This window comes from Onychomys torridus, chromosome 12, assembly GCF_903995425.1.
Source record: "Onychomys torridus chromosome 12, mOncTor1.1, whole genome shotgun sequence".
NCBI lineage: Eukaryota > Metazoa > Chordata > Mammalia > Rodentia > Cricetidae > Onychomys > Onychomys torridus.
In genome coordinates, this window is record NC_050454.1 from 16,236,529 (window position 1) to 16,257,000 (window position 20,472).

General features: G+C 44.3%; 1 protein-coding gene across 1 annotated transcript in view; it reads left to right on the forward strand.

The window, feature by feature from the left end:
• The window catches only part of Hspbap1 (HSPB1 associated protein 1), a 52,028-nt gene continuing 31,556 nt past the window's right edge, over positions 1-20,472 (forward strand). Inside the window, exons 1-2 of the mRNA XM_036204214.1 lie at positions 1-158; positions 18,886-19,074. Of these exons, the coding sequence (XP_036060107.1) occupies positions 95-158; positions 18,886-19,074 (253 nt within the window). The 5' untranslated portion in view covers positions 1-94. The remainder of the gene's footprint in view (positions 159-18,885; positions 19,075-20,472) is intronic.

Consider the following 20,472-nt stretch of genomic DNA (forward strand, 5'->3'; position numbering starts at 1 on the left):
TTCCGGTGAAGGCGGAGGATCCTTCCTGCGTGGAGGCAGCAGATCCCAGAGGTTCCTCTGACCCGGTGCTAGCTCCATCCTTGGCGCGGTAACCATGGCAACAGGCTACGAGGGGAGCGCGTCCGGGACCCCCGCCCGGGTAGCTGCGGGGGAGGAAGGTAGGTGCGGGTCGGGGACTCCCGAGTGCCTTGGTAGTGTCTACGGGCGTCAGTACCGTCCCAAGTCTCTCCCTGTGCGTTAGGCAGTGAAGAAAGTGACTTGTTTTTAGCGAATGTGACTTCTTACATCGTGCCATTCTGTTTTCTGGTCCTTTGTAGGCTCGGTGTTCCTTTGGCGGAGACTAGCTGGCCTGTGAGGGCGCTTTGTCGTGATTCTCCGGTCTCTGCCTCCTCTTCTCCAGGATAAAGTGCTGGGATTACAGATGTGTGCAAACATAGCTTTTTATGTAGGTCTCTGGGGAGTTCGCTGAACTTGTGCACCAAGTGTTTTTACTTGCCAACCCATCATCTCTCCTGCCCCCAAATTAGTTTTTGTTTGTTTACCTAAACCATTAGTTTATCTTCCTGATATGCCCTGTATCCTGTTTTATGCCTCTCCTTTCTCGTCGCCCTTCATCAACAAAAGTGACACTTCCTTACCAGAAATTCTTTAATAACTTATATTGTACTTGGAACCTAGAATAAAATCCAAGCTCCAAACCATGGCCTACAAACAACAACAACAACTTTGATTTGTGGTCTCTTGATGTCTCTAAGCAGCATCTCTTTTGTTTTTTCATTCTTTGATTAAATTAATTTTTTTAATTTGCCATAAAATGTAACAGGCTTTCTTAGGGCATTTCCACACATACTCGACTTGGGTTGATTGCCCTGACGATCAGACTTGTTCCACCTGTCTCTTGGCCTCTTCTCCATCCTCATTTGCACCCTTGCACCCCCTGTGTCCCCTTTCTGATTACATCATACCTTTCTGCTGTCCTCCCCGCCTCCCTCCCCTAATGCCTCCTCCACCTATGGACCTCTTCTAGTTCTGAAGTTAAGAGCTGCATTTATTATAGTACATTTATTATATTAAATTTTAAGTTCCATCCACTTTCATAATTTTGATTTTCTTTATGGCTGAACATATGTGATATATAATATACATATATATATTCATCAATTTATGGACATCTAGGCTGATTCTGTTTCCTTGCTGTTGTGAATAGAGCAGCATTGAACGTGGATGTGCAACCGCCCTGTAGCAGGATAGAAGAGTCCTCTGTGCCCAGGAGTGGTAGAGAAGGATCATCTGGTAGCTCTGTTTTAGTATTTTGAGAAGCCTCCACAGTGATGTTCAAGTGGCTGCCCAGTGTACACCGTTACCAGCAGTGAAATAAGGATTTCTCTTCTCCCACAGTCTCAGCAATATTTGTTATCCTTTGTTTTCTTGATAATAGCCATTCAGACTTGGGTGAGATGGAATCTCAGAGTGGTTATAATTTGCATTTCTCTGAGAACTAAGGTTACTGAATGCTTTATAAAATATTAATGGGCCATTTTTGTTTGTTTTGAGAATTGTTCTTCAGTTCATTGGTCAATTTGTGGTGTAGTGTGGTGTGTGTGCGTGAATAATTTTGCATTTCTTGTATGTTCTAGATATTAACCCCTGCTCTAAAGTATAGCTGGAAAATACTTTTACCCTTTCTGTAGGTTGTTTGTTCATTCTGCTGTAGCAATACTTTCTCGTTGGGACCTCCAGCCCACAGATAATGACACAGAGACTGATTGTGAAAGTGGGCTTGTCCCACTAGCTCTTATAACTTAAATTAACCTGCTTTTATGAATCTACATTCTTCCACGTGGCTCCGTTATCTCTACTCTGTACCATATGTCCGACCTCTTCAGTGTCTCTCTGGCATCTCTCTAGAGTAGATTCCTCCTTCTCTTCCTCTCCCTGGAAATCCTGCTTGTCCTCTCCTGCCTAGCTACTGGCCATTCAGCTCTTTATTACACCAATCACAGCCATGCATCTTCACACAGTGTACAAATATCCCACAACACTCCACTAAGGGGTTGTTTTGTGTGCAGACTTTTTAACTGCATTCAACTCCATGTGTCAGTTTGGGGTACTGTTTTCTCTTCTAATCAGTATCTCTTGCCCCTCACCCTGCCTTCTGCTTTTTGTCTATCTGACCATCTTAGTCTTCAGGTTTCAAAGGGTGTAAGCATCTGAGACCTCTTACTACATCAAACTGATCTGAAACATTCACTGTGATTTTTCACTATCACTAAATGTTTTATAACACAGAATCCTGATTCTGTCATCATACTTATCTATAATACTTGCTTATGCCACTGGATTTTAAGTACTCTGAGGAAATGACCTGCAGTGGTTTAGATGAAACTGGATCCATAGGCTCATCTGTTTGAATGTGTGGTCCCCAGTTCGTGGAACTCTTTGGGAAGGATTCGGAAATGTGGCCTGGTTGGAGGTGTGGCACTAGGGGTGGGCTTTGAGGTTTCAGAAGCCCATGCCATTCCCAGTTAAAGCTCTCTGCCTCCTGCTTATGGATCAAAATATACGTTTTCAGCTACCACTGCTACTACACCATGCCTGCATGACTACTGCCATGCTCCCTGTCATAGATCTAACACTCTGAAACTGTAAGCTACCCAGGCTTTCTTCTCTAAGTTGCCTTGGTAATGGTGTCCTTTCACTGCAATAGAAAACTAAGACCAAAGTTGGTACCAGAAGTAGGGTATTTCTGTGACAGACCATGCTGGTTTGGGAGGAATGTGGAAGAATTTGGGACTTTGGTCTAGGAAGGTGGTGTCTTATCATGGCAATAGAAAAGTAACTAAGGACCTATGTAGACGAATTGCTAGACTGTCTTATTACATAAAAACCCAGAGCCAGAAATTAGGGTTAAATCCTGAGAGAGAGCAGAGGAATAGGAAAAGCCACAAGCTAACCTCACCTCACCAACACCTCAGCTTCCAAAGAGAGCCACTTCCTGTATACCCACGCCTATATGCCTTTCTGTTCTGCTATCTCATTGGCTCTCTCTGTCCAGCTACATCACTTCTCTTCCTGCCCAGCTTTGTCACTTCCTGTCTGTCTGTACAGACCTCTAGACCTCCATGGTTAACTAATGTTGGATTTTAAGGTGTGTCCCACCACGACTGGCTCTGTTCCCAGTGTGGCCTTGAACTCACAGAGATCCAGACAGATCCCTGCCTCATTAATGATAGGATTAAAGGCACGTGCTACCATTGCCTGACTTCTATGTTTACTATAGTGGCTGGATTTTTCTCTGATCCTCAGATAAATTTTATTGGGGGACACAGTATATTGGGGGACCCAATACATCACCACAAACCTACATATATTTCATTTATGTAATATGTATGTTGAGTGGATGAATAAGGGAATCCCAGCCAGCTACGGTGTCGTACACCTGTCACCCCATCACATGAGACAATGGATGAGGAACTCAAGGTCATCCTTGGCCACATAACATGTTTGAAGCCAGCCTGTACATAAACCCTGTCTCAAAGAAAAAATTAAAAGGAGCCAGTGAGATTGTTGAGTGGGTAAAGTGCTTGCCATGTATGCCTGACCACCTGAGTTTGGCTCCCCCTCCCTGTCCCCTGAGAACCCATGGAAAGATGGAAAGAGAGACTTGATATTACAAAGTGTACTCTGACTGCCACACATGAGGCACAGGTATACCCACATGCATACTAATAATTTTAAATTTAGTTTAAAATTAAAAACAAGTCCTGCTGAGTCTAGAGGTAAGAGGAGAAGAAGCAGAACATGGTCCAGGGATTAAAAGATGTTGATGTGAGGAATGTTGAGGGAGAAGGGATGATGAAGGTTGCCTTATGCCCAGTTACCTGGACTTTAAAAAATAATGATAAGAAGCCACTCGGTGGTGACACACACCTTTAATCCCAGCACTTGGGGAGCAGGGACAGGTGGATCTTTGTGAGCTCCAGGACAGCCAAGACTGTTACACAAAGAAACCGTGTCTTGCAAAACAAAACAAAACAATAGTAAGGTTTTGAAGAGGTTTAATAGTGTGTGTAATATGATCAGATTTAAGTTTAAAAAGATCATTGTGCCTGAAGGGTACGGGATAAATTAGAGGAAGAAAGAGTGGGCCTGAGTTTCCTCTTTTATGTAATGCTCACCAGTTGTGAAAATTAAAGATAATACTTGTAGCTGGCCCAGCCTGTAGTGTCTGGCAGGAGTTAGATAGCTAAGAATGATAGCCATTTTCTGTTGCTAATAGCAAGGGTGCTGGCTGGTTTTGTGTCAACTGGACACAAGCTAGAGTCATTAGAGAGGAAGGAGCCTCAGTTGAAGAACTACCTCCATGAGATTCAGCTGTAGGGCATTGTCTCAATTAGTGATCAGTGGGGCAGGGTCCAGCCCATTGTGGGTGGTGCCATCCGTGGACTGGTAGTCCTGGGATCTATAAGAAAGCAGGGTGAGCAAGCCATGGGAAGCAAGCCAGTAAGCAGCACTTACCCGTGGCCTCTTCATCAGCTGCTGCCTCCAGGTTCCAGCCCTGCTTGAGTTCCTGTTCTGACTTCCTCCAATGATGGACTGTGATCTGGAAGTGTAATCCAAATAAACCCTTTCTTCTCCAACTTGTTTTTTGATCTTGGTATTTCGTGGCAGCAATAGAAACCCTAACTAAGACAGCAGGTGCTCGGGCTGAGTGTGGGGGTCAGTGGCAGAGTGCTTGTCTTGCTTATTCAAGGCCCTAGGTTCATTTCCCAGTACCACAAATAGGGAAGAAGAAAGTGTTGGCCTGGGTGACTGAGGTGAGGAAAGAAATTGAAGACGTCTATTTTCCAGCCTGAAAAAAACGAGGTGTAAATTAGTGTGCAGATTTTTGAGTACGGGGGACCCTATTTCAGCCCATTTGGACTTGACCCAGCCTCCTAAAGTACAGGAAACTCTACTGCCACCGGAAGTCAACCTGAGACGGTAACTTTGAGGTCAGTGTCTGTAGGTGGATTTTTCCAATAGCTTAGGCTTGTTTCTAACTAGCTCTTATAACTTAAATTAACCCATTTCTATTAATTTACTTTTTACCTCGTGGCTTTATTACCTTTTCTCTGTACTGCCCATGCTGCTAGCCTGTTTTCATGCCTGGCTGGCATCTCTGCCCTTCTTCCTCCCAGCATTCTCTCTGCCCTGAAAAGCCTGCCAAGCTACTGGCCATTCAGCTTCTTATTCAACCCATCTGAGTGGCACATCTTCACAGTGTACAAAAAGATCATTCCACAGCAGTTGTCTCGTGCCAGTGGAGACTAAGGATACAAACTCTTCTCAGAGTGTGCAAAGTGGAAGCAAGCTTAATTAGGGAAAATTACAGAAAAGTGAGAAATTTAGAAAAAGTGAGAGAAAGTCTCGAGCATGGGAGGAGTTTCCACGACAGGAGAAGCTAGTGAACTCCTTTGTCTAGGGGTTTTTATAGGACCATGGCCATAACTGGACAAAGACTGAGGTAACTATTGGGACTGGCTAGTTCTCGGCCCATCACGGGCTGAACCAGTGGAGAGTCTGCACACTCCATGTGCCCTCTGACCTAACCAGGGTGATGATCGTGTGCTGTTCATGGACTGCGCACTCAGTTAGGGGTGCTTGAAACCCCCTCTGTTAGCTTTGATTTTGGTTTTGTTAGCGATGGGCCTTGACTGCTAGCTGTTAGTTACTGGAGTCTCAAATACTGGTAATTATGTACTCTAAGCTCTTTGTTCTTGCGCCTACCAAGAGGTAGCTGTATGTGTTCTGTTAACTCCTTGTTTATGGGATGGTCTGGGGTCTCTGCTGAAACAGGTGGCGGCTCCTTGTTAGAAGACACCCTCACTTACAGTGAGAAGTAAGAATGTACGAAAGGACAATGATGTCCCACATATGTCCCTCTGGGAAGGAAGGGCTGCTGTCACTCTGCTTGGCCGCCTCAAGCCAGCTCCAGGACATCTTAGTTGTCCCCTCAGCGCGGCGGCCCTTGCCGTGTTAACCCTTAATGTTTCGTATAACCAAGACCTTTGTTCTCACAGCAACTTATGTGAGCAACTGGCGGTCCTCATGGAGGTGGTGACCGAAGGCAAGAGAGAAAGAGGACATCATGTCTGTTGAGTCCAGAGGAAAAGCAGTGTGAAAGTAGAAATGTTGAAGTGGTGAGGGGGAGTCATGGGTTCCAGGCTTCTCAGAAAAACAGCAAAGCACCACAGGGATGAGGATGTGGAGAAGGTTCGGAGGGCTGAGAGGAGAGCTTGGAAGGGTTGCTCGAAGGTTGCTGGTAGTTAGAGTGCAAGCAGCCGGGTGAGTGGCATGGTGCCGGGGAGGTGACCCTGAAACTGGAACTGATCCTTGTTTGAAACTCTTTCTGGTTATGCTTAACGGAGCATCATTCAAAAGGCTTGCACATTTGACCACTTTCGACACCTCTCTGAGGGGAATCACGTAACAGAGTAGCTCTGTGGCGGCTTGTTTCACTTAGTGTTATGTCTTTCATTTTCCTTCAGGCTACATAACACACTCCATAGCAGGCATCGGGGTGGCGCCCACCACTTAGCTGTTCCGATAGTGCTGCTGGAAGCGTGGGTGCAAATGTCTCATTGAGATCTTACTATTGACTCTCTTTAATTAAAAGAAGAAAAAAAAAAAAAGGTAAAGCAAAATAACCAGTTTACCTTCAGTTGTAGAAAATCTACTTAGAAGCATCTGGAGTCAGATCAAAATATTTTTGTAGAGATTTTGAAGATACTATGAAGCATTTGAAAAGAGCGACAGTATTTGAGATTCCATTCTTCTGAGTGTGAGCCTGATTTAAAGTGCAGATTTGCTTGTCCTTGTTTTAAGTTTAAAACCAGTATTTTTAAATTTGCAAGTTTTATTTTTTGAGCTGATTTGTGTGTGTGTGTGTGTGTGTGTGTGTGTGTGTGTGTGTGTGAGTGAGAGAGAGAGAGAGAGAGAGAGAGAGAGAGAGATGTGTGTGATGTACATGTGTTTATACATATGCTTGTTCACATTTGTGTGGGTGCGAGAGTGCACGTGTGTACGTAGGGGTCTGGGGATGCTTCCCGAGTCTTCCTCCATGGATCTCTCAACCTTATGTATTGAGGCAGGGTCTCTTGTTGAACTCGGGGCTTGTTGTTTGAGCTAGTCTAGCCAGCCTACTCTGAGGACTCCTTGTCTCCGCTGCTCTAAGCCAGGATGTGTTACGTGGCTTCTGGGGATCTGAACTCTGGTCCTCACACTTGCCTGGCTAGCCCTTTACCTGCTGAGCTGTCACCCTAGCCTCTTATGAGCCAGTTTTTGAGAAGGCAGCAAAGTTTCTGGGTCAGCTGGGCAAGAGTTATAAGTGTAATGTTGGAAGGATCTAAAAGGCCTGTGTCATGTATTCACCCCAAGCTGTGCAATGACATGGTTAAGTCGTAACTGCCTCAGCCTTAAAATGTGGTATTTCTTCAGTAGCAAAAGACCACCTTGTGTGGTGATATTTTGTGTATGATCTAAAAAATAAAGCTGGCCTAATGATCAGAGAGCAAAGCCAGCCACTAGTTAGCCATAGAGGCCAGGCAGTGGTGGCACATGCCTTTAATTGCAGCACTTGGGATCTCATGCCTTTGCTCACAGTACTTGGGAGGTGGAGACAGGAAGTGGTATAGCTAGGCTGAGAAAGGAATATAAGGCGGGAAGAGAAAGGAGCTGAGCTCTTTCAGGCTGAGGAGTTGGTGAGGTAAGAGGTGGAAGCTGTGGCCTGCTCTGCTCTTTCAGCATTTACTCAGATATCTGGCTCAGGGTTTTTATTAAGACCAATTAGGATTCGTGCTACAACCTTGAATCCTTGAAATTTCCAGGATCTATTCTGTTTTTGTTTTTTGAGACAAGTTCTCACTATGTAACCCTGACAGGCCTGGAACTCCATTATGTAGACCAGGCTAGCCTCAAACTCACAGAGATCTGCCTGCCTCTGCCTCTTGAGCTCTGGGATTAGAGGTGAGCGCCACCAGGCCTGGCCAACTACTGGTCATTTCACTCAAGCATTGTGTTAAGCTTTTTAGGAGAACTTTCACAGTTTGTATTGAGATTTCAAAGTAATGCCTGCAAAATGAGAAAGTATCTCGGACTTAGTGTCCTCTTCTCTCTTTCCTACTCACTCGGCATTTTGTCCTCATCTTTTCCAGACAGGGTCTCACTGTGTAGCCCAGACCTTAGAGAACTCCCCGTCATCCTGCCGTAGCCTCCCGATGCTGGGATCACAGGCACTTGTCTGTCAGTCAGTCATTTTGTTAGACGTGACTCTATCCAGATTTTAGACCCGACCCAGAGGATAACTACTTTTTGTCCTAATAGCTACCATTCTAGTGGTTTGAAATGTCACACACATATGTAACAGTTGGCAGATTGGAGAGATTCCCATACATGTCTATATTTCAGAAATCTCCCCATGCCAGGGTTTTGGGGTGTGTGTGTGTGTGTGTGTGTGTGTGTGTGTGTGTGTGTGTGTGTATGTGTTTAATCCTGTGTGTTACTCTGAGGGTTTCTATATTGTAACTTCTATAATACCTTCTGCACATTTTTTATTATTTATTTTTCCATTTATATTTTCTAATGTGAGAGACATTATTTTTATTTCAGGATCTTTGTTACATTCTATCAGTATATGGAGAGTCTTCTGAAAATCTGGTAAATGTCTCATCTTATTCTAAGTTCTTGATACGAGTCCAAGTCAGATATTAGTTACTAAAGCCAGATAACTAGGAAATTCAGAGAAATTGGTTTTTAAATTATCTTATGCTTTGTGTATTTTTTTTTACTATTGTTACTAAAAAGAACAGTTCATTCTTTTATGATGTTTCAACTATTCCCAAAGAATTACAGTAAACAGACTGCAACAAATAGACTACATGTATGGCTTTTTCTCTTTTCTTTGTTGTTGTTTTATTGACTATGCAATGTTTGAAGGGAGAATAGGAAGTTGTGCAACATCTGGATCAGTGATGTTTCCTCCCAGCAGTTTCTAAACCATCTTGTTAGAAATCCCTGCTTGCAGCCGGGCGGTGGCGGAGCACGCCTTTAATCCCAGCACTCGGGAGGCAGAGCCAGGCGGATCTCTGTGAGTTCGAGGCCAGCCTGGGCTACCAAGTGAGTTCCAGGAAAGGCGCAAAGCTACACAGAGAAACCCTCTCTCAAAAAACCAAAAAAAAAAAAGTAAAAGAAACAAAAAGAAATCCCTGCTTGCAAGTTTGGACTTAAATACATTCATCCTTTAAAGACGGTTGCAGTTACTTCAGAATCTTTACAGCTCTTTTGCACACATTCCTGGCCTGTGGTGACTGGGTATACCCCTAGGCTATTTAATTAATAGGCTATAGCCTTACATCCTTCTTTAAAGGAAATCATGAGACTGAAACTTGCTAATTTAATGGCTCAGTTCATTGTTGATTAAACTATCAGAAGCCAAATTAGTTTTATCTCACAACCAACTGATTGTTATTTCACTCTGGGCCTGAAATTTTGTAATATGTGCTACTTTTCTATTATGGAAACATCTGATTGCTTTTTTTTTAACACACATTTAATAGCACTTTTTATTTACTTGGCAAATGTTAGTTATGTACGCCTGTCACTAGACCAGCTGCTTCCTCAGCAAACTTTGGTTTGGGTGCTCATCCATTAAATAGACTCTGGGGTATCTGGGATTTTTAGATCGGAACAATAAAGGCATTTTAAAAAAACTAACATGTAAAGAAAAATAGTTTCTTTGAAGCTGTCTTGTCCAAACAGTCTTCATGTGTTAATGATGTCTGACTATGTATTTGTAGAAGGGGAACCAGGTGTACCATCCATGTATGAGAACTGTTTGTGAAGGTGCATTTAAAGCTGTGTGTTCTGTTGGCTCTGGTTTGAGTTAAAGGGAGTAAGTCAGTCTCTACATTGGAATGTTGGGGTTTTTTTTTTGAGCTGAGGATCGAACCCGGGGCCTTGCGCTTGCTAGGCAAGCGCTCTACCACTGAGCTAAATCCCCAACCTGGGGAATATTATTTTAAGGTGTGTTACTTTTGTTTATGTTTAACTCTGAAGTTGTGTTACTTTGCCTGTGTAAAACACCTGGTGGTCTAATAAAGAGCTCAACAGCTAATAGCAAAGCAGAAGAAAGGATAAGCGTGGCTAGCAGGCAGAGATTATAAAGAGAAGGAGAAATCTGGGAAGAGAGGATCCAAAAAAAATGTAGCCAGAGAAAAAGGAAGGACTCCAGGGGCCAGCCACGCAGCTACACAGCAAGCCATGGGGTAAGAGTAAGATATACAGAAGTAAGAGAACGGGAAAAGCCCAGAGGCAAAAGGTAGATGGAATAATTTAAAGTTAAGTAAAGCTGGCTAGAAACAAGCCAAGCTAAGGCTGAACATTCATTATTAAGACTAAGCCTCCGTGAGTGATTTATTAGGGAGGTGGGTGGTGGGCCCCCCAAAAGAGCAAAACCAAAACAGCAACACTGGAAGCACCAATACATCTGATTGCCTTTGCCCTTTAAAGTTCTAGAAGGAAAATGTTCACAGGTTGAATATTTTACCATATTAGAACTGAGAAATGCTACGGTGAGTCACACCAGCCACGATTTATCCGGTCTAAGCCACAAAGCATTACAAAGGGAGCATAAGGCTGTCCCTGAAAGTGTCCTTGCCTGAGACAGCAAGGTGTGTTCCTCAGTTCGGAACTATTAATAACAATGATGTCTTGACTATGAAGGTTTATTTTCCTACAAAAACAATTGGGAGGTTGTAGTAGGTAGCTGTTCCAGCTTTGACCTTGAAACACTGCCCCTAGAGTGACAGCAGGTAACTGCCACACCGGCCCTTGATCTGCCCCTGGGGCGTGGCTGAGAGGAGCCCCTCAAGACTCAAGGTGTGTACAAGCTGGCCCTTCTGGATACCTCGTGGTCCTGGGTGATGGATGGGAGACCAAACCAGAGTTGTCCACTGGATGGTACCTCACCTCTCCTGGATCCTGGAACCCACCCCTGTTGGCTGTTAAGTTACCCTAGATATAAACCTCTCTTGATTACCAGATAAATTGCCTCGTTAATTACAGTTACAGGGGTTAGTAGTTTGCTGGTGCTGGTGAAGTGGTACAAAGGTGAACCTCTTGCATTCTTTTGGCAAATTTCGCCATTTCCTTTTGTTTCCCATGCTGGTTAAATCTGTTTCCAGGCAAAATAGGTGCTGGAGAGGAGGGAGGATACGGGCCAAAATGCTGACTCAGGAACTTGCATACCTATGCATACATCTATAAATGAAAACATGTGTGTACATTCACACACACACACACACACACACACACACACACACACACACAAATCTTTGTCCGCTTCTGTCTGCAAAGGAGTCTAAGAGAATTTTTTAGCCATTGCTCCTCATGCAGAGTTCTGTTGATAAGGAGGAAGAGGGAGTGGAGAATCTAGCTCAGTGGTGGAGTGCTTACCTAGGTCCATGAGGACCTGGGTTCAACACCTAGTCCTGAAGAGGAAAATTAAAGCTTCAGGAAGAAGAGAATGGGTATTGGGTAGGCAGACAGCTGGTAGTCTCTACTGCAGATGTAACATGCCCCCCATTTTTCTCCAGACATTCCTGTCTTCCCCAAATAGGCATGTGTTATTACCCGTGAACTGATCTTGAGATTTCCTATACCTGTATCTCTTCAGGTCATACTTTATGCTGTCTAGTGTTTTGTCAGCCTGACACAAGCCAGGGTCATCGGAAAAGAGGGAGCCTCAGTTGAGAAAACACTTCAATCAGATTGGCAGACAGGCAAGTCTGTAGGGCATTCTTGATTAATGATTGATGTGTGGGAAGGCCTAGCCCACTGTGGGTGAAGCCACCCTGGACAGGTGGTCCTGGGTTGTGTAAGAAAGCAAACAGAGCAAGTGGTAAGCAGCACTCCTCCATGGCCTCTGCTTCAGTTCCATCTTCCAGGTTCCTGTCTTGAGTTCTAGCCCTGACTTCCCTCAGTGATGAACTGTGTCCACAGAATCAACCCTTTCCTCCTCAAGTTGCTTTTGGACATGGTGTTTTTTACAATGATAGAAAGCAAACTAGGTCCCCATGTCCCGTGTGTCCTGTCCCCCATCTCCGTGTCGTGCCCCCACCCCACTCAATTTTTTCAGCCATAGGTCAGGTTCCACAGCTTGGTTCTCTGGAAGTAGGCTTGTGTAGTGTGAAGAACATTAGGCTTGCAAATAAGACCTGATTAGTTATTTGTCATTGGCTAGTTCATTGGACATCTGAGTTTCCGTTTTATCCTTTGATGATGGAAATATCTTCTCCATTTCATAGGCTTCCTGGAGGAGCAGATAGACACCATAAATATATGATATTATGATGATGGTGTTCAAAATCATATTCCTTATCTTCCCATCAAAACAAGTGGCTGTGTATGACTTCTCTTTGTAGCAGGTCACTAGTCTGGAAGCCCCAGGCTGCCTCTGGCTGCATCTTCCCCCTACCCCGTCTCTGGTTGACATGGTCTTTGATATTGTTAGTATTTCTCCAGCTTACCATCAATCACTGCCTTCCTCACTGACACCTTATGTTGTTTAGACATCACATTTCTCATGTGGCTTTTGTAATAACTGTGAGTCAGTTCAGCCCCACTGTCCTTAACCACCTCGCATCTTTACACTTTTCCACACAGTGTATTATTTTTATTTTTAGTATATATCATATGCCATGTGGTTGCCGTGTCATAATTTAGTAAGCATTTGGGGGGCATTAAGTATCCACACTTTCAGCTACTATAGTGTGGTATTAATTTGTGTGTATTTGTATGTTATACATAATATATATAATATATATGCCTAATATGAAGCTTATGATTATTTTGTTGAGTAATTTCTATTCTATGAGTTATTTGAGTTATTGAAATAGTGGATGGTTCTTTGAAACTTTGGCTTCATTGTCCCAGTTATTTCCCAAAGCATAGTTCTAATTTGTGTGTATAAGCATAGAGTATAGATACTTTGTTTTTTATTGCTGTTGTTTTCAAAAGTCTCACTATGCAGTCTTGGCTGGCCTAGAACTAGTAGAGATCTATCTGCAGCTGCCTCATGACGACTTAGATCTTCCCTTTTTTAATGTTGAACACTGAGCCCAGGGTCTACCTCATGCTCAGCAAGCAGTCTACCCCTGATAAACACCCCAGCTTGGTTATGTCTTTTTATATTGTGGGGGATGAAAACATGCCACTTTGGCATATTGATTGTTTTGTGTTAAAGACATTTGGAAAACAGCAGGTACAAGAAGGGACCTTGCTTTCCTTTCTCTTCCTGAACCAGGAAGTAAGACTCCACTGGGAAGGTATCTTCCTGTACCAAGGGGAAGGAAGTCATTCCATAACCAGAGATGGCAGTCAGCACTGAGAAATCTGGATAAGCAGACTTGTTGCGTCATATTATCTTCTGGTCACTTCTCTTCAATGACTGTCCTAGCCCAGACTCCTTGGTCTAGTCATCACTTCTTGGTCCGGCCTGCTGTATAAGGATCATGCTCGAAGTCCTTCTGTGGACCTTCATCTTTCCTATGCAGGTTCCTAGGCACATGTGAGAGATAGTAAATAAAATCTGTAGACCTTTCTCATGTTAACCTGTCTTATGTCATTTCCAACCAGAGATCCTTGGAGTGGGAAAGAAATTTCACCTTCCCTATAGCAGCCTAACTGAACTTTAAAAGTATATTATTGTTGTTGTTATTGGTGATGGTGGTGGTGGTGGTGGTGATGGTGGTGGTGGTGATGGTGGTGATGGTGGTGGTGATTGTGTTGTTGTTGGTGGTGGTTGTGTGTGTGTGTGTGTGGTGTATGCATGGGTGGGTTTGTGTATATACCTAAATGTGTAGAGACCAAAAGAGGACATGCCTTGCTCTCTCTCTCTGCCTTGTTCCTTCAAAACAGTAGGTGGGACAGCTCACTGGATCTGGACGTAGGTTACCACACACATGTACTCACGGCCATACCTAGCTTTTTCATGGGTGCTGGGATCGGAGCTCAGGTCCTCATGCTAATTAACAAACACTGTTACCCACTGAGCCATCTCTCTAGCACCTTAAAAATATACTTTTTAAAAATGTGACTCACCAGGCGATGGTGGCGCACACCTTTAATCCCAGCACTCAGGAGGCAGAGCCAGGGGATCTCTGTGAGTTTGAGGCCAGTCTGGGCTACAGAGTGAGTTCCAGGACAGGCACCTAAACTACATAGAGAAACCCTGTCTCAAAAAAACAAAATTGTGATTCGCCGGCCAGTGGTGGCATATGCCTTTAATCCCAGCACTCGGAAGACAGAGACAGGAGGATTTCTGTGAGGTTCAAGCCCAGCCTGATCTACAGAGATAGTTCAAGGACTTGCTATGGTTGTTACACAGAGAAACCTTGTATGGAGGGCGGGGGGTGACTCATCCGTGTTCATGTACAAGGAATCCAGGCACTCTGTTGTGATACACTGCAGTCAGGTAACCTTATACTGAACATTGACAGACCAGTATGAATTAAGACCTTTTGTCACAAGCAACTGCGTGAGGGGCCCTCTTGCTCTATCAGAGAAAATCATAAACAGGCAAGGCGCCGTTGCTCCCTTGCTCTTGGCAGCCTGGATTCCAGAGGCCTATGAGCTGGGCTTTTGGGTATAGAGGCTTGTAGATCTAGGCTCTGAAGTCCTCAGTCAGACCTTACTGGTCTGCACTTGTAAAGCCAGGGATTCATGGCTCTAGACCTTGAGAGCTGGGGGCTTATAGCTCTAGCCTTGTAGCCCTAGGTGCTCAAATCAGGTAGTTATTGCTGTAGGCTCTAAGTGTCCAGTGGCTCAACACTGGGCAGTCTTAACAGCTCTAGGCTTTGGACATCTGCTCTCTTAGCCCATACCTCCGGGCAGCTCATGAGAACACTTCAGCCTCCTTTAAGCTGCGGATGAGCTGAGGGCTTATGGCATTGGGAGGCTGGAGGACTTAAAACCTCAAGAGCCACTCTCTAGTTACCATACAGCTGCAACTGCATACCTAGAGCTACACCCAGCGCTCCATGTTCATAGTCTGGCCTGCTCATGTCCCTGGGCACCAAAAGACCATTTAGAAGAGGCTTTTACTGAGACCTAGTGTTGCATCTCAAAAGGAGCAGTCGGTGTACTGGAAGGACACTTCTCAGACTTAACCTAACAAGACTGAAAGCAGCCTGGTTCTGTAGCCACTGACTTCTGCGCAGCTTCTAGGTCCACCAATCACAAGTCATACACGTGCACTACAGATTGAGTTTCTAGAAAGAAAAAAGTCCCACACATGTTCAAGATTGTAGAAGATGGGGCTGGGGAGATGGCTCGGTGGGTAAAAGGCTTCCTGTGCAGACGTGAAAACGGGAGTGCAGATCTTCAGAACCTGCATCAAAACGGCTGGAATGACAGCTGCCTGTAATCCCAGCACTCGGGGTGGAGGCAGGAAGTCCCCAAGGCAAACTGCTGACCTGATTAGTAGATGAGTAAGCCGTGGGTACCATAGAGAGGTCCTATCTGTAAATGAAGTAGAGAGGTACCAATAAAGACACCCAACATTAACTTCAAGCCTCCACATGCTCATGCACATTTGCACCTGTGCACCACACATACATGCATGCATGCATGCACACTGCACACATACACATATAGACACCAAAAGAAAAAAAATAGCTGGGCCGTGGTGGCGCATGCCTGTAATCCCAGCACTCGGGAGGCAGAGGCAGGCGGATCTCTGTGAGTTTGAGGCCAGCCTGGTCTACGGAGCGAGATCCAGGACAAGCTCCAAAAACCACAAGAAACAAAAAAAAAAAAGAAAAAAATAGATTCTACATAAAATGACTGAAGTTACGGAGAATTAAAATGTTGCAGACCAAAACCAAAATATCTTAGGCCATTTTAGTCCCCTTGAAAAACATTCATTACCTATTCCATGTCTGAACTAATATTCTTGTACTTGTCAAAACCTTTACAATGTATTATTAGCAAACCACTAACTTCCACCAGCCCCAGAGCTAAGACTACTGTTAGCTAGTATATAAAACATACAGCAGATTTGCCTTGCTTTGCTGTACCCTGCCTGCCTACCTGTGATTCCCACTGTTGTATTTGGGTGATGCCCTGATGTATGACTTTGTTCTATAACTAATAAAATGTCATCTAACCATTTCTACAGTGGAACATGATGTTTGGGGCAGCCTGAGTCTGTTCCTGGGGCCATGGTCCTATTTGACTCCAGAATAAACTCTCTTACTCCCTTTGAGTGGAGAGCTGTGTTTTTGTGTGGACCACATCACCCATGGATGTCACATACACATCAATGACAAGTTCATTGCTAAGCTGCTGGGAAAGCTCTCCCCTCCTGTCCCAAGTGAGACTTGCTGCAGGATAGGTGTGGCCATCTAGAGTTCACCAAGGCTTGTGAGGCTGAAGTGAAGTCCCCTAGACCCAGGGCAAGTTTGTGGCGGAAGTAGTTGTGGCTTCAGTGGCATCGGTGGTTATAGTGTTCCTTGCAACTGGAATGGAGTATTCTTGAAGTGCCTGAGGTGTCCTCGAGTCTCCTGCCTGCCGTGATGACAGTCTAGCTGGTAGTCCCCGCTTTAAGGCAACAGAATACAAATGAAGGGCCTATCAGATATCAGTAAAGGGCAAATCGGCTGTTACCTGTAGCTTTGCCCATTTAAAACATGGACTGTTGCTTATGATAAAGACCTAACTGGAAATTAATTTTCTCCGTCCTATTTCCTTACCCATAAAGCTCCCCTTAGGGGAGAGTGGGCCCCTCTGATCTGTGTCTGTGAAGAAACGAAAACAACCAGCTGAAGGTAGAGACAGAAACTTTGGTCTGCTCGTGGTCCCAGCTCTTCCTCCTGTCCTCCAAACACCCACACTGACCTCATCCCTTGCAGAGGTCAAGGTTCTTGGGTGTTAGCTGCTGGGGCTGGGAGCCTATTTATCTCTGTCACCAAGGGCTTAGGGACAGATTCTACAGTGTGGGCCTTCCTGAGAAGGAGCAAAACTAAGTTTTCATTGTCTTTAAAAAAAATGAGCCTTGCAAATACCATCATGAGTGAGGTAACCCAAACCCAGAAGGACAAACATGGTATGTACTCACTCATAAGTGGATACTAGATATAAAGCAAAGAACAATCAGACTGCAACCCACAGAACCAGGGAGGCTACATAGCAGGGGGGACCCTAGGATGACTGTGGCTTACAGTAAGTTTGGTTTTACACAATCACTGGGCAAGCTTCAATGAAACATTTCACTATTAGGATAAGAATTTGTACTATATTGAGCTGATAATAGAAAAATAAATAAAAATTTTTAAAAAATGAGCCTTGTGAGTAAGAAGAGGGGGGGATCTGTGGTTGGTATGTAAAGTGAATAGAAAATTTCTTAATAATAAAAAATTAAAAGTTGAAAAAAAATGAGCCTCACAGAAGGATCCCTCTGGCGTCAAGGCCAGCCTGGTCTACATGGTGAGAGCTCCAGGATAGCCAGGGCTATGCAGAGAGACCCTGTCTCCAAAACAACAAAAGCAAAAAAGCCCTACATTGGGACAGACACAGATTACCCAAGTTCTTCTGTGAGCCCTTCCTACCTCCTCTTCTTTATTAGCTTACAAGGTTGAGTGTCGAAGGAGCTGGCCTGTTCCTGAGAGATTTTGAGGATCATAAATACATGTCTGAGCGTCGGTCCAAGTGTGAAGCTGTCCTGGCTTTAAAGGGAACCCCCCATTGGAGCAGGAGCTCCTTGGTTGAGTGGTTGTCTACCAAGTGAGAGGCCCTTGGAAGGACGGGGAGCGACAGAGAGATGAAAGGGGAGATGGCTGGGTGGGTGGACGGATGGATAGAATAAATGAGAGAATAGTAGACTCTCTTTCCGAAATTCAAATTCTGTAATTTGAGACAGTCTCACCGTAGTCCAGGCTGGTTCAAACCCTCTGAATAGCCCAGGCTGGCCTCATACGCCTGGTCCTCTTGCCCGAGTTCCCAAATGCTGGGGTGATAGTAATGTGCCGCTATCCAAGCTGTGTCTTTTATTCTAGAAACTGCACTAAAAAGCAATAGAGCATAGCCTTTTTGTTGGTTTTAGCATTGAACATGTCATATAGCAAGGGCAGTCATTGATGATCCCAGAAACTCTAGCTGTTCTAGAGTAACACTCACCAGCATGTTTACCTACCCTTCTACTTAAGAAGTATTATATTCCAAAAATCTCATTGTTTTAAAATTAGCTAGAAAGCCTTTTTAAAAAATAAAACTTTACTATTAGAATTGAAAATTATGTTTACCAACATCAAAAATTTAATATGAAAAAAAAATCACTTAAGAAAAGAATTGCGTAGCCTGGCGGTGGTTGTGTGTGCCTTTAATCCCAGCACTTGGGAGGCTGGGGCAAGCAGATCTTTGTAAGTTCAAGGCCAACCTGGTCTACAGAGCGAGATCCAGGACAGCTAGGGCTACACAGAGAAACCCTGTCTCGAAAACCCAAAAGAAAAAAAGAATTGCATTAGCCAGGTGTGGTGCTTCACATCTGCAGTCCAAGTATTTGGAAGGCTGAGGCAGGGGATCTTTTATGAGTTCTTGTACAGCCTGAGCAACATTGTGAATTCCAGGCCCACCTGGACTGCAGTGTAAGGCTCTGTCTCACAAAAACCAAAACAAGAATTCCGACTTTTGAGGCCCAATATTACCTGAGCAGCGAAAAATGGAGTGCAATGGCATGGGAAGACTTGCCAGAGCAGAAACAGCATTAGCCATCTCTCCTCATGCCACGGGAAATGACTCCACAGTTACCTGTACATTGTTATCCAATGCCCTATTCTTCTCTCTCCCTAGGCGAGCGGGTCAAACCTTTCACGCCAGAGAAAGCGAAAGAAATTATAATGTCTCTGCAGCAGCCTGCCATCTTTTGTAACATGGCGCTTGATTGGCCAGCACAACACTGGACTGCAAAACACCTTTCCGAGGTCCTGGAGGCCAAGCAGATCCGGTTCAGAATGGGCCTAAGAAGCACAAAGGATACAGGTAGGGAGCGATCACCATGGCAGCGCCCTCAGTAGCCCCTTACTCTGAGCAGTGCCCATTCTCAGCAGTGCTCACCCCATCTTTAGGCACCCTTTCTGTCTCCTCCTCTTGACCACTCACTGTACGGATAAGAAAATGTGAGAAAATAGTTTGACCTCATACAGCCTTTTCCTCTGTTTAAATAATTGGGTTTAAACACCCACACAAAACGCAAATCTGTCTATTCATGTATTCCTCATGTTGCTAGACATTGTGGCTGATTGAGCATGGTAGACAATAAATAAATTATGGACTCCTTGTGCCCCATTCCACTGAAAAATAGCAGCACCATATAGTATAATAATGCGGCAATAGCCAATACAATGTCGTAGCCCCTTCCTCTTGTGATTCATCTAGAACACATTCCTACATGTTTGGCTGCAGGCTATTTATAACACTCAGTCATGGTTATAATTTTATCTTTTACTTTTTACTCTTCTTGACCTTTATTGTACTGTATAAGCATAAAATGTATGTAAAGCTGTTTGTTCTCTGTGTTTATATGCAAGCGAGGCAATACTGAACTACGCCTCTGCTTCCACCTTTAAAATGAGAAAACAAGCCAGACAGTGGTGGCACACACCTTTAATCTCTGAACCTGGGAGGTAGAGGCAGGCAGATCTCTGTGAGTTTGAGGCCAGCCTGAGGCCAGCCTGGTCTACAGAGCAAGTTCCAGGACAGCCAGGACTATTCAGAGAAACCGTGTCTCAACAAACAAAACTAAACTAAAAAGCAAGGCCCCACTATGTTGACTGGCTGGTCTTCAGCTCCTCCCGGGGTTGTCCTGTATAGCCTGGGCTGTGGGCACATGCTGCACTGCACGTTTTTGTTTTTATTCTTCTTGTTTTGCTTTCCTTAGTATTAACAGACCATTGTGCTTGTTGCCTTTTTTCTGGAACACTTTAAAGATTTTGACATTTTTGCCCTGTTGTCAGATAAAGTGATTATCATTATCTCTCAAGTGTCCTTACTTTAAAGGACAGAAATTACATGTTTCTAATCTTAAGGTGTCCATAGCTGTGGTCTGGTCTTTACCTTGCACTTCAGTGTGCATTGAAGAGAAGTAGTTCTTAAAGACCTATTCATAGCCAAAGAGGAGCCAAAACATTCCCTGGTTTCTCTTTCAGCAGCTCCTGGCTCCTTTCTCCCACCTTGACCTTGTAGAATATATCCTGCAATTTGCTTTTGGTGTCTAGAGCCATTTTGGACTCAGAGACACACGAGAATTACTGCAGTTTGGCATCTCATTCTAACCACGGACTTGGTGGTTTAGTATTTTTAAATGAAATGCTACACCGGTGCAGTAGCTTAAAATCAGATTACATGTTTTCCTTTTGATGTTGTAAAACAAATCTGCCA